Source organism: Pseudochaenichthys georgianus, unplaced genomic scaffold, assembly GCF_902827115.2.
Source record: "Pseudochaenichthys georgianus unplaced genomic scaffold, fPseGeo1.2 scaffold_445_arrow_ctg1, whole genome shotgun sequence".
NCBI lineage: Eukaryota > Metazoa > Chordata > Actinopteri > Perciformes > Channichthyidae > Pseudochaenichthys > Pseudochaenichthys georgianus.
The window spans coordinates 131941-146940 of NW_027263010.1; the positions used below are offsets into that span (position 1 = coordinate 131941).

The 15000-nt window shown below is 48.6% G+C and overlaps 1 protein-coding gene across 1 annotated transcript in view; it reads left to right on the forward strand.

Annotated features, from left to right (window-relative positions):
* Positions 1 to 4: 4 nt before the first annotated feature.
* The window catches only part of pik3c2b (phosphatidylinositol-4-phosphate 3-kinase, catalytic subunit type 2 beta), a gene marked incomplete at its 5' end in the record, with an annotated part of 26362 nt that continues 11366 nt past the window's right edge, over positions 5 to 15000 (forward strand). The window contains 10 exons of the mRNA XM_034078563.2: positions 5 to 147; positions 2311 to 2404; positions 3065 to 3159; positions 3514 to 3694; positions 8753 to 8860; positions 9277 to 9369; positions 12434 to 12563; positions 12879 to 13015; positions 14091 to 14260; positions 14520 to 14676. Of these exons, the coding sequence (XP_033934454.1) occupies positions 5 to 147; positions 2311 to 2404; positions 3065 to 3159; positions 3514 to 3694; positions 8753 to 8860; positions 9277 to 9369; positions 12434 to 12563; positions 12879 to 13015; positions 14091 to 14260; positions 14520 to 14676 (1308 nt within the window). The remainder of the gene's footprint in view (positions 148 to 2310; positions 2405 to 3064; positions 3160 to 3513; positions 3695 to 8752; positions 8861 to 9276; positions 9370 to 12433; positions 12564 to 12878; positions 13016 to 14090; positions 14261 to 14519; positions 14677 to 15000) is intronic.

Genomic DNA, 15000 nt, shown 5'->3' on the forward strand with positions numbered 1-15000 from the left:
GTTCTGTCAGTCTGAGAGTTCTGCCCTGCCTCTGGTTCTGGTCAGCTCTCCCTGCTGGCAGTGGTCCTGCCTCCCTGAGATCTACGCCCTGCTGAGGCAGTGGGCCTGCCCCCCCCACCTGGATGCCCTGGGGCTGCTGCACGCCACGTAAGAGACCACATGACCCCCACCTGAGTGATGTCATCCTGCTCACCTGAGGGATGACATCACTCACCTGAGTGTAGAGCACTGTAGCTGTGTGTACAGAGCTGGGAAATATTATTTACACCTGTACACACCAGTGGTGGCTGGTGGAAAATATTTTTGGTGGGGCTGTTGATATAGTGAGTAAAAAAAAAATGTGGGGAGAAATGACCCCTTAAATCAGGACTTCTGGTGATGTAATGGCGCGTTTCCAGTGCAGCGCGGAGCTCGCTTTAAGCGTGCCGAGCCGTGCGGGGTCCGTTTTTGGTTGCGTTTCCACTTGGCCTAGTACCGGCTAGCGGGTCCTAATTCAGAGTTGTTCTGGCCCCATAACATCGTGGTTCTAGGGCCAGGAACAACCAGGCTGAGTCGGGCTGAGCATGCTAAACTAGAGAGAGAATCGCTGGCAAGGGAGCTACAACTACAACAAGATGAACACATTTTTACCGTGATTTAATTGTGGTACACGTTTCAAAATTATGCTGAAGTAACAACATACTGATACTGGTTAGTAAAAACCATGAATTAACGCTTTGACAAGTCTGCAGACAGACGGCAGGCGAAAAATCCTTAAATGCGTGTTTTCTGAATGGAGATTGGCTAAGCTAACGCTATATATGCTCCGACCGTCCACACTCACAACAACGGCCTACAGACATAAATAAACCAGCGACTGTATTCTCCATGACACAGACAGGCTGTGGTTTGGACTTGTTTCACTTTTGTCTAGTTTCTGAACAGATCGTATCTGTCCCCGGCTGTTTGAAGAGCAAGCATGGGAAACAAAAGACAGCATTTACCTGTTTGCATCCAGCCATGCCTTTCTGGTGTACCAGCTACGTGAGAAGCCTCGTTGATACGTTTTGTTTCTTTCACGAGCTTGCTGCGATAGATACAAATCGGGTTGGTCCGGTCCAAGGTCTTTAAGCAACAGTTTATCTCCCAAACTTCTCCTTTCCAAAGGATTGGAGATTAGCTCTTGAACGGAATTGGGCGGGGACTCCACCTGCACATGAAGCCATCCTCATCAACTACTGCCGTACTGCGTCACCCCGCCGGATACGAGTCACTAGTGTCCAAACTACTCACAGACTGGACCGGGCGCTGACATTGGCGCCCGGTGATCATCAGATTTGACGACGCTGATTGGGTGAAATTATGTTCATCATAGTTTTACAGATAGCAACAGTCAGCTGCTAGTGGCTGCTGCTGCTGCTCTGGTTGAGGGCTCCTTTCTTAGCGCCCAGACGAGAGAGGGTAATGACCATAGACTGTATATATAAAGGTAATGACACATGGGCAAGGCCAGGCAGGAAACATGTGACTTATCAGTAACTTTAGACATCGTCATAACACAATTTTAAACGAGATTTTATTGTAGATTATACATTTTACTGATACCAATTATATAATATTTACCTTGTTTATTAAAAATAAAAAAATATTTTTTTTAAATATATTTTTTATTTTTATTTTGTATGTGGGAAGAGGTGGGGCGGCGCCCCTAGCGCCCCTATGGGCCGGCCGCCACTGGTACACACCTTTTATAGGCATGTACACACCTTTACATGCCTGCACACACACCTGCAAACACCTGTACACTCTTGCACACACCTGTGTTCCCCTGTTATGTTTGTTATGTGGAATATCAGAGTACATATTTTCTTACATCTGGGGTATTTTGAAATCACAGCAGAGAGAGAGAGAATCATGCTTTTATTTAGAAAAAAGTAATGACTGATGTCTTCGAGGTCACCTGAGTGATGTCATGGAGCTCATCTGAGTGATGTCATGGAGCTCACCTGAGTGATGTCATGGAGGTCACCTGAGTGATGTCATGGAGCTCATCTGAGTGATGTCATGGAGCTCACCTGAGTGATGTCATGGAGCTCATCTGAGTGATGTCATGGAGCTCATCTGAGTGATGTCATGGAGGTCACCTGAGTGATGTCATGGAGCTCATCTGAGTGATGTCATGGAGCTCACCTGAGTGATGTCATGGAGCTCATCTGAGTGATGTCATGGAGCTCACCTGAGTGATGTCATGGAGCTCACCTGAGTGATGTCATGGAGCTCACCTGAGTGATGTCATGGAGCTCACCTGAGTGATGTCATGGTGTGTTTCAGGTTCCCGGACCAGGAGCTGAGGAGGACGGCGGTTCAGTGGATGGACTCCATTACAGACTCAGAGCTGCTCGACTTCCTGCCTCAGCTCGTACAGGTAACATGACAGGGCTTTTATTTTGAAGGCTGGAGAGAGAGAGAACCAGGCTTTTATTTTGTAGGCTGGAGAGAGAGAACCATGCTTTTATTTTGTAGGCTGGAGAGAGAGATCCAGGCTTTTATTTTGTAGGCTGGAGAGAGAGATCCAGGCTTTTATTTTGTAGGCTGGAGAGAGAGAGAGAGAGAGAGACAGGCTTTTATTGTGAAACTATTAGTATTAGAGAGAGAGAGAGAACCAGGCTTTTATTTTGATAGTAACAGAGAGAGAGACAGGCTTTTATTTTGATAGTAACAAAGAGAGAGACAGGCTTTTATTTTGATAGTAACAGAGAGAGAACCAGGCTTTTATTTTGTAAGTTTTAGAGAGAGAGTAAGGCTTTTATTTTTTAGGCTGGAGAGAGAGTAAGGCTTTTTGCAGCTGCATAGACCACCAAGCTCTTGGAAATAATAACTATACATGTTATTGAATTCAGACATTAAGGTCGGACATTAAGGCTTGAAATATTATTACATTTTCAAAAAGAAATGAATGACTTTAGGCCGTCTGGATAGAAGTGGTGTTACAGTGATGCTGCCTTGATGAAGAGAAACACACTATAAAACCTGTATTGTGATTATAATGTCCTGTATGTGTCTAACTGCTGCGTCTGTGTGGCAGGCTCTGAAGTACGAGTGTTACCTGGACAGCGCGCTGGTTCGATTCCTCCTCCGCAGAGCCATCGGGGACGTTCGCATCGCACACTACCTCTTCTGGTCAGCTGATCACACACCTTGTTTATTACCATTGTAATATGTCACATGTAAACATATATAGACAGTCAGGATTAGAGTCAGGATTAGTTAAACCAGGCTTAATGTGTCTCTCTTCAGGCTGCTGAAGGACAACCTGCAGGACAGTCAGGATTAGAGTCAGGATTAGTTAAACCAGGCTTAATGTGTCTCTCTGCAGGCTGCTGAAGGACAACCTGCAGGACAGTCAGGATTAGAGTCAGGATTAGTTAAACCAGGCTTAATGTGTCTCTCTGCAGGCTGCTGAAGGACAACCTGCAGGACAGTCAGGATTAGAGTCAGGATTAGTTAAACCAGGCTTAATGTGTCTCTCTGCAGGTTGCTGAAGGACAACCTGCAGGACAGTCAGTTCGCTGCTCGGTATCAGCTGCTTCTCGCCGCCCTGCTGTGCTGCGTTGGTCTCGGTCTCCGGGAAGAGTTCGACCGTCAGTGCTGGCTCGTGTCTGTCCTCGCTCAGGTGGCTCACAAAGTCCGGGACGCGTCTCCGTCCAGCCGACAGGTGAGCAGCTCACGACATAGAAAACACATCATAGAACACATCAACGGGCACATACAAAACAATACAAAGAAGACGATGAGAAGAGGAGGTTTCAGTGTATACTGAGGAGGCCAAAATCACACAAAATATAAAGCAGAAATATAACTCAAAACAGCGAATATTACGCATGGGTTTAATAAAGGTCCGGGCAAAAAGGCATTTTGTGCATTTTATTTTCTTGATGCCAGATCAGACAAGTACAATATGTTCTTGTCTGTTCTCTTACCGATGGTAACACAACTAAAACCTCCCACCACCTGTTTCCCCTTCTCAAAACCAAAAGCATAACAAACATTTCCAGATCTTTATATCAGCTCCTGATATTACTATTAAAAAAATGTGTTGCAGTGTAGTGTTGCACGGTGTACCGATACTTGAAAGGTACCGCGATACCCTGCCGTTAAAAACGTTACGATTCCTCCGTTTCATTAGTATCGGTACTTTAAGAATGACGGGGGAAAGTACTCCGGTGAGAAAGCGCCGTTTTAATAAGAGCCGTGTGTGTTCAGCGCTCTGCTTCCACTCCCTGCACTGCAGCGTGCCTGCAGTCCCTCCCTCTCAAGCACGCTCTAAGTCCCTCCCTCTCGTGCACACTCTAAGTCCCTCCCTCTCAAGCACGCTCTAAGTCCCTCCCTCTCAAGCACGCTCTCAGTGCCTCCCCTCTCTAGCACGCTCTGAGTCCCTCCCTCTCTAGCACGCTCTAAGTCCCTCCCCTCTCTCGTGCACGCTCTAAGTCCCTCCCTCTCAAGCACGCTCTAAGTCCCTCCCTCTCAAGCACGCTCTAAGTCCCTCCCTCTCAAGCACGCTCTAAGTCCCTCCCCTCTCTCGTGCACGCTCTAAGTGCCTCCCTCTCAAGCACGCTCTAAGTCCCTCCCTCTCAAGCACGCTCTAAGTCCCTCCCTCTCAAGCACGCTCTAAGTCCCTCCCCTCTCTCGTGCACGCTCTAAGTGCCTCCCTCTCAAGCACGCTCTAAGTCCCTCCCCTCTCTCGTGCACGCTGTAAGTCCCTCCCTCTCAAGCACGCTCTAAGTCCCTCCCCTCTCTCGTGCACGCTCTAAGTCCCTCCCCTCTCGTGCACGCTCTAAGTCCCTCCCTCTCAAGCACGCTCTAAGTCCCTCCCCTCTCAAGCACGCTCTAAGTCCCTCCCCTCTCTCGTGCACGCTCTAAGTCCCTCCCTCTCAAGCACGCTCTAAGTCCCTCCCTCTCAAGCACGCTCTAAGTCCCTCCCCTCTCAAGCACGTTCTAAGTCCCTCCCCTCTCAAGCACGCTCTAAGTGCCTCCCCTCTCAAGCACGCTCTAAGTGCCTCCCTCTCAAGCACGCTCTAAGTGCCACCCTCTCAAGCACGCTCTAAGTGCCTCCCTCTCAAGCACGCTCTAAGTGCCTCCCTCTCAAGCACGCTCTAAGTGCCTCCGCTCTCTCGTGCACGCTCTCAGTGCCTCCCCTCTCAAGCACGCTCTAAGTCCCTCCCCTCTCAAGCACGCTCTAAGTGCCTCCCCTCTCTCGTGCACGCTCTAAGTGCCTCCCCTCTCTCTAGCATGCTCTAAGTGCCTCCCCTCTCAAGCACGCTCTAAGTCCCTCCCCTCTCAAGCACACTCTCAGTGCCTCCCCTCTCTAGCACGCTCTGAGTCCCTCCCTCTCTAGCACGCTCTAAGTGCCTCCCCTCTCTCTAGCACGCTCTAAGTCCCTCCCTCTCAAGCACGCTCGAAGTCCCTCCCCTCTCAAGCACGCTCTAAGTGCCTCCCCTCTCTCTAGCACGCTCTAAGTCCCTCCCCTCTCAAGCACGCTCTAAGTGCCTCCCTCTCAAGCACGCTCTAAGTGCCTCCGCTCTCAGTGCCTCCCCTCTCAAGCACGCTCTAAGTGCCTCCCCTCTCTCGTGCACGCTCTAAGTGCCTCCCCTCTCAAGCACGCTCTAAGTCCCTCCCCTCTCAAGCACGCTCTAAGTGCCTCCCCTCTCAAGCACGCTCTAAGTGCCTCCCCTCTCAAGCACGCTCTAAGTCCCTCCCCTCTCAAGCACGCTCTAAGTGCCTCCCTCTCAAGCACGCTCTAAGTGCCTCCGCTCTCTCGTGCACGCTCTCAGTGCCTCCCCTCTCTCGTGCACGCTCTAAGTGCCTCCCCTCTCTCTAGCACGCTCTAAGTGCCTCCCCTCTCAAGCACGCTCTAAGTCCCTCCCCTCTCAAGCACGCTCTCAGTGCCTCCCCTCTCTAGCACGCTCTGAGTCCCTCCCTCTCTAGCACGCTCTAAGTGCCTCCCCTCTCTCTAGCACGCTCTAAGTCCCTCCCTCTCAAGCACGCTCGAAGTCCCTCCCCTCTCAAGCACGCTCGAAGTGCCTCCCCTCTCAAGCACGCTCTAAGTCCCTCCCCTCTCAAGCACGCTCTAAGTGCCTCCCCTCTCGTGCACGCTCTCAGTGCCTCCCCTCTCTAGCACGCTCTGAGTCCCTCCCTCTCTAGCACGCTCTAAGTGCCTCCCCTCTCTCAAACACGCTCTAAGTGCCTCCCCTCTCTCTAGCACGCTCTAAGTCCCTCCCCTCTCAAGCACGCTCTAAGTGCCTCCCCTCTCAAGCACGCTCTAAGTCCCTCCCCTCTCAAGCACGCTCTAAGTGCCTCCCTCTCAAGCACGCTCTAAGTGCCTCCGCTCTCTCGTGCACGCTCTCAGTGCCTCCCCTCTCAAGCACGCTCTAAGTGCCTCCCCTCTCTCGTGCACGCTCTAAGTGCCTCCCCTCTCAAGCACGCTCTAAGTCCCTCCCCTCTCAAGCACGCTCTAAGTGCCTCCCCTCTCAAGCACGCTCTAAGTCCCTCCCCTCTCAAGCACGCTCTAAGTGCCTCCCTCTCAAGCACGCTCTAAGTGCCTCCGCTCTCTCGTGCACGCTCTCAGTGCCTCCCCTCTCAAGCACGCTCTAAGTGCCTCCCCTCTCTCGTGCACGCTCTAAGTGCCTCCCCTCTCTCTAGCATGCTCTAAGTGCCTCCCCTCTCAAGCACGCTCTAAGTCCCTCCCCTCTCAAGCACGCTCTCAGTGCCTCCCCTCTCTAGCACGCTCTGAGTCCCTCCCTCTCTAGCACGCTCTGAGTCCCTCCCTCTCTAGCACGCTCTAAGTGCCTCCCCTCTCTCTAGCACGCTCTAAGTCCCTCCCTCTCAAGCACGCTCGAAGTCCCTCCCCTCTCAAGCACGCTCGAAGTGCCTCCCCTCTCAAGCACGCTCTAAGTCCCTCCCCTCTCAAGCACGCTCTAAGTGCCTCCCCTCTCGTGCACGCTCTCAGTGCCTCCCCTCTCTAGCACGCTCTGAGTCCCTCCCTCTCTAGCACGCTCTAAGTGCCTCCCCTCTCTCAAGCACGCTCTAAGTGCCTCCCCTCTCTCTAGCACGCTCTAAGTCCCTCCCCTCTCAAGCACGCTCTAAGTGCCTCCCCTCTCAAGCACGCTCTAAGTGCCTCCCCTCTCAAGCACGCTCTAAGTGCCTCCCCTCTCGTGCACGCTCTCAGTGCCTCCCCTCTCTAGCACGCTCTAAGTCCCTCCCCTCTCAAGCACGCTCTAAGTGCCTCCCCTCTCTCTAGCACGCTCTAAGTCCCTCCCCTCTCAAGCACGCTCTAAGTGCCTCCCCTCTCTCTAGCACGCTCTAAGTCCCTCCCCTCTCAAGCACGCTCTAAGTGCCTCCCCTCTCTCTAGCACGCTCTAAGTCCCTCCCCTCTCAAGCACGCTCTAAGTCCCTCCCCTCTCAAGCACGCTCTAAGTGCCTCCCCTCTCTCTAGCACGCTCTAAGTCCCTCCCCTCTCAAGCACGCTCTAAGTGCCTCCCCTCTCTCTAGCACGCTCTAAGTCCCTCCCCTCTCAAGCACGCTCTAAGTGCCTCCCCTCTCTCTAGCACGCTCTAAGTCCCTCCCCTCTCAAGCACGCTCTAAGTGCCTCCCCTCTCTCTAGCACGCTCTAAGTCCCTCCCCTCTCAAGCACGCTCTAAGTCCCTCCCCTCTCAAGCACGCTCTAAGTCCCTCCCCTCTCTAGCACGCTCTAAGTCCCTCCCCTCTCAAGCACGCTCCAAGTGCCTCCCCTCTCTCGTGCACGCGCTCAGTGCCTCCCCTCTCTCTAGCACGCTCTAAGTGCCTCCCCTCTCTCGTGCACGCTCCAAGTGCCTCCCCTCTCTCAAGCACGCTCTAAGTGCCTCCCCTCTCAAGCACACTCTAAGTGCCTCCCCTCTCTCTAGCACGCTCTAAGTGCCTCCCCTCTCTCTAGCACGCTCTAAGTGCCTCCCCTCTCAAGCACGCTCTAAGTGCCTCCCCTCTCAAGCACACTCTAAGTGCCTCCCCTCTCTCTAGCACGCTCTAAGTGCCTCCCCTCTCTCTAGCACGCTCTAAGTGCCTCCCCTCTCTCTAGCACGCTCTAAGTGCCTCCCCTCTCTCAAGCACGCTCTCAGTGCCTCCCCTCTCTCTAGCACGCTCTAAGTGCCTCCCCTCTCTCTAGCACGCTCTAAGTGCCTCCCCTCTCTCTAGCACGCTCTAAGTGCCTCCTCTCTCAAGCACGCTCTAAGTGCCTCCCCTCTCTCGTGCAACTGCCGCTGCGCCTCGGCTTGTTGACAGAAAAGACGCCAGAAGCGAAAAACAAAAAAGTTGTTTGAGATTATGCTTAATTTGATTTAATACGAATTCTTGTCATTTATTTTATTTATTGTTCTCATTGTTTAAAAGTTTGTGTTCTGGTTCTGGTGTGAAATAAAGCATAATAATTACATTTAAGACTGTTTCCCTTTTTTTAAGAAAAGTATCGAAAAATAATCGGAATCGCAATTCTTGACTTGGTATCGAAACCAAAATGTTGGTATCAACACTATTGCCGTGTGTGCTGAGGGTTATGATAATATAACCAGGAGCTGTTATGTCTCTGGTGGAGGCTGCCCTCTGCTGGACTGGAGATGAATTGTTTCTTCATTTAATTATCCAAACTAAATGCAGCTAAAGCCCAAAAGTTACAGAACACTTGAGGACGTGTGCCTGTGTGACATTTATTCAGTCATCCTGTTATTAATGATCATCATTTCAGTGTGTGCTGAAGGAGGGTCTGGAGGAGATGAAGCAGTTCTTCTCGGTGAACAGCAGCTGCAGACTTCCTCTCAACCCAGCACTGCTCGTCAAGGGAATCAACATCCAGGTACACACACACACACACACACACACACACACACACACACACACACACACACACACACACACACACACACACACACACACACACACACACCATTTATACATCACTTCAGGGGACATTACATTGACTTAAATGCATTTCCTGGACCCTAACCCTAACCCTAACCAAGTCTTCACCCTAACATTAATGACTCCCCTTATGGGGACCTCCAATTTGTCCCCATAAGGGAGGCGAGTCCCCACACGTGACTGTGTAAACAGATTTAGGTCCCCACAATTATAGTAATGCTAGGCCACACACACACACACACACACACACACACACACACACACACACACACACACACACACACACACACACACACACACACACACACACACCTGCTGCTGATCATGTTTTTCTCCTTCTGTGTTTTGTAGTCGTGTTCGTTCTTCAACTCCAACGCTGTTCCTCTCAAACTGTCCTTCCAAAACCTTGACCCGCTGGGAGACAACATCAACGTCATCTTCAAGGTCACACTCACCTCATTTACCTGAAATTATACCTGATTTACCTGGGGGGTACCTGATAGTACAGCTGTTATTATACCTGGGGGGTACCTGATAATACAGCTGTTATTATACCTGGGGGTTAGCTGATAATACAGCTGTTATTATACCTGGGTTACCTGATGATACAGCTGTTATTATACCTGGGGGGTACCTGATAATACAGCTGTTATTATACCTGGGTTACCTGATAATACAGCTGTTATTATACCTGGGTTACCTGATGATACAGCTGTTATTATACCTGGGGGTTAGCTGATAATACAGCTGTTATTATACCTGGGGGTTAGCTGATAATACAGCTGTTATTATACCTGGGTTACCTGATAATACAGCTGTTATTATACCTGGGGGTTAGCTGATAATACAGCTGTTATTATACCTGGGTTACCTGATAATACAGCTGTTATTATACCTGGGGGTTACCTGATGATACAGCTGTTATTATACCTGGGTTACCTGATGATACAGCTGTTATTATACCTGGGGGTTACCTGATGATACAGCTGTTATTATACCTGGGTTACCTGATGATACAGCTGTTATTATACCTGTGTTACCTGATGATACAGCTGTTATTATACCTGGGGGTTACCTGATGATACAGCTGTTATTATACCTGGGGGTTACCTGATGATACAGCTGTTATTATACCTGGGGGTTAGCTGATAATACAGCTGTTATTATACCTGGGGGTTACCTGATGATACAGCTGTTATTATACCTGGGGGTTACCTGATGATACAGCTGTTATTATACCTGGGGGTTACCTGATGATACAGCTGTTATTATACCTGGGGGTTACCTGATGATACAGCTGTTATTATACCTGGGTTACCTGATAATACAGCTGTTATTATACCTGGGGGTTACCTGATGATACAGCTGTTATTATACCTGGGGGTTAGCTGATGATACAGCTGTTATTATACCTGGGTTACCTGATGATACAGCTGTTATTATACCTGGGGGTTACCTGATGATACAGCTGTTATTATACCTGGGTTACCTGATGATACAGCTGTTATTATACCTGTGTTACCTGATGATACAGCTGTTATTATACCTGGGGGTTACCTGATGATACAGCTGTTATTATACCTGGGGGTTACCTGATGATACAGCTGTTATTATACCTGGGGGTTACCTGATGATACAGCTGTTATTATACCTGTGTTACCTGATGATACAGCTGTTATTATACCTGGGGGTTACCTGATGATACAGCTGTTATTATACCTGGGGGTTACCTGATGATACAGCTGTTATTATACCTGGGTTACCTGATGATACAGCTGTTATTATACCTGGGGGTTACCTGATGATACAGCTGTTATTATACCTGGGGGTTACCTGATGATACAGCTGTTATTATACCTGGGTTACCTGATGATACAGCTGTTATTATACCTGGGGGTTACCTGATGATACAGCTGTTATTATACCTGGGTTACCTGATGATACAGCTGTTATTATACCTGGGGGTTACCTGATGATACAGCTGTTATTATACCTGGGGGTTACCTGATGATACAGCTGTTATTATACCTGGGGGTTACCTGATGATACAGCTGTTATTATACCTGGGTTACCTGATGATACAGCTGTTATTATACCTGGGGGTTACCTGATGATACAGCTGTTATTATACCTGGGTTACCTGATGATACAGCTGTTATTATACCTGGGGGTTACCTGATGATACAGCTGTTATTATACCTGGGGGTTACCTGATGATACAGCTGTTATTATACCTGGGTTACCTGATGATACAGCTGTTATTATACCTGGGGGTTACCTGATGATACAGCTGTTATTATACCTGGGTTACCTGATGATACAGCTGTTATTATACCTGGGGGTTACCTGATGATACAGCTGTTATTATACCTGGGGGTTACCTGATGATACAGCTGTTATTATACCTGGGTTACCTGATGATACAGCTGTTATTATACCTGGGTTACCTGATGATACAGCTGTTATTATACCTGGGGGTTACCTGATGATACAGCTGTTATTATACCTGGGTTACCTGATGATACAGCTGTTATTATACCTGGGGGTTACCTGATGATACAGCTGTTATTATACCTGGGGGTTACCTGATGATACAGCTGTTATTATACCTGGGTTACCTGATGATACAGATGTTATTATACCTGGGGGTTACCTGATGATACAGCTGTTATTATACCTGGGGGTTACCTGATGATACAGCTGTTATTATACCTGGGTTACCTGATGATACAGCTGTTATTATACCTGGGTTACCTGATAATACAGCTGTTATTATACCTGGGGGTTACCTGATGATACAGCTGTTATTATACCTGGGGGTTACCTGATGATACAGCTGTTATTATACCTGGGTTACCTGATGATACAGCTGTTATTATACCTGGGGGTTACCTGATGATACAGCTGTTATTATACCTGGGTTACCTGATGATACAGCTGTTATTATACCTGGGTTACCTGATAATACAGCTGTTATTATACCTGGGGGTTACCTGATGATACAGCTGTTATTATACCTGGGTTACCTGATGATACAGCTGTTATTATACCTGGGGGTTACCTGATGATACAGCTGTTATTATACCTGGGGGTTACCTGATGATACAGCTGTTATTATACCTGGGGGTTACCTGATGATACAGCTGTTATTATACCTGGGTTACCTGATGATACAGCTGTTATTATACCTGGGTTACCTGATGATACAGCTGTTATTATACCGATTTTACCTGATATTTTAGCAGATCTTATGTATTATTTTACCTGATATTTACCCAATATTTTACATATCTGTTTACCTGTTTTACCAGATCTTTGTGCATATCTGCAGCTCAGAGATAGTTAACCCTCTAAACCTGGAACACTTTCTGTGCATTCCTTAATACCGTCACATTGAACTTTAAGGCATTGTGTTTCTAAATGAAAGTCCTGCACCTCTTCAGAAACAGTCGCGTCGGTAAGCAATGAGAACTGTTCATGTTAAAAGTGAACCTGTATATCCCCGCAGTCGGGGGACGACCTGCGGCAGGACATGCTGACGCTGCAGGTGATCCGCATCATGAACAAGATCTGGATCCAGGAGGGCCTGGACATGAGGATGGTCATCTTCAGGTGCTTCTCCACCGGCAGAGGAAGAGGTCAGGATGCATTTCACTCTGAGGACTGCTGACCTCCTAGACAGATCTGCTTTGGAATCAGATGTTCGGAGAACCTAGTAAACGTACCTCTTAAATCTCAGAGCAAACCGACTCTCCTCATTTACTTGTAGCTTTTTCTCATATAAATGCTTTTGTTCATTTCTCATGTGTGGTTTTCTTTTGTTATTATTTTGTGTTGCATTTTATTATAGAATCATGTTTTTCTCTTAATAATGTGTTCGGTTTTTTCTTATAAAAAATAGTTTCATTTTATTATAAATGTGTGTGTGTGTGTGTGTGTGTGTGTGTGTTCAGGGATGGTGGAGATGATTCCTCAGGCCGACACTCTGAGGAAGATCCAGGTGGAGCACGGCGTCACCGGATCCTTCAAAGACCGACCGCTGGCCGACTGGCTGCAGAAACACAACCCCACTGACGAGCAGTACGACAAGGTGCACACACACACACACACACACACACACACACACACACACACACACACACACACACACACACACACACACACACACACACACACACACATACACACACACAGTAGGGATGTGCATCGCCATCACTGAGGCCAATACGTTTCCACGATCCGACACATTAACGATACATTTGAAGCACCAGGCGATGCGATACGATTCAATACGATGCTAAATAATGAAACTTCAATTTGGTACGACAGAGGATTTTTGTTTTATTCCTCATATGCAGCAAATCATACATCAACAAAAAAGTGCTTTACATATGTGGTCCTCTCTTTGTTTCTGTTTACCTTAAAGAAAACAAGCACTTGGCCCTTTCACAAACTGGCCTTTTCACGGGGCAGTTCTGTCTCCAGAGTGCAGGGCACCGTGAGAACGCCTCAGTCACACTATTTAAGCATTTTGATTCCTAGGTATTGTTCGGTGCGCTGTGTTTCTCTTTCTCCTCGACTCCTGAGTGCTGATAACTGAGACTCTCGGCCTCCGTAGTGCGAAGCAGAGCTCACAGGTCGTCTCTGCTGAGTGCTGATTGGATGAGGGGATTTTATATGAATGAATCGTTTTTTTACCGATGCAAAGACGCTGCAATCGATGCATCGCGGGTTCAACCCAAACTGTAGCCGGTGTGCACTCTTTCCACCGGTGCACTCGCATCTTCAACGTTTATGCCGGTGCACCGATGAATCTTAACATCCCTAAAACACACACACACACACACACACACACACACACACACACACACACACACTGAAGCTCAATTAATCTGGTTCACTCCCAAAAGAGCTGATTCTGCTGTGATTTAAAGGTCTCCTATCGTGCTGTTTTTAGGCATATATCATAGCGCTCAGATATAGACACATTTATAAAAAACATGTCTATGTTTTTCTCAAAATACCAAAGAGGTCACTCAGAAATAACATCACAGCCAGTCAGAGTCTATTCTATCCGTCTGCACTCTTGTATCTGTGTCACTGTGCTGCTCTGCTGGGGACCTCTTCGTTGTCCTGACTGCACATCCTGAATCCTTTGTGAGCAGGCGGTCGAGAACTTCATCTACTCGTGCGCCGGCTGCTGCGTGGCGACCTACATCCTGGGTATCTGCGACCGGCACAACGACAACATCATGCTGAAGAGCAGCGGCCACATGTTCCACATCGACTTCGGGAAGTTCCTGGGACACGCGCAGATGTTCGGGAACATCAAACGGTCAGACCTCCAGGTTTACCTTGTTTTATCAGAGTTAATCCTCAGAGGCGGCGACGGGATGGTTTTACAGCATCTTCTGTTGGCGACTGCAGGAGGAGGACGTGTGAAATCTGAATTTTGAGCAAAAAGTCTGATAGAATTCTTTGATGTTTTTAAAAAAGTCAGATATTTTTGGGAGAAAAGTCAAAATGTTTGGAAAATCCCAACATTTTAAGATTTTGTGTCAAGATTCTCAAAATGTTCCCGCCTCCTGCTTCAGGGACCGCGCCCCCTTCGTGTTCACCTCCGACATGGCCTACGTGATCAACGGAGGAGACAAGCCCTCCAGCCGCTTCCACGACTTCGTGGATCTCTGCTGCGAAGCCTACAACCTGATCAGGAGACACACACACCTGTTCCTCAACCTGCTGGGGCTGGTAAGAACACACACACACACACACACACACACACACACACACACACACACACACACACACACACACACACACACACACACCTGTTCCTCAACCTGCTGGGGCTGGTAAGAACACACACACACACACACACACACACACACACACACACACACACACACACACACACACACACACACACACACACCTGTTCCTCAACCTGCTGGGGCTGGTACAAACACACACACACACACACACACACACACACACACACACACACACACCTGTTCTTCAACCTGCTGGGGCTGGTAAGAACACACACACACACACACACACACACACACACAC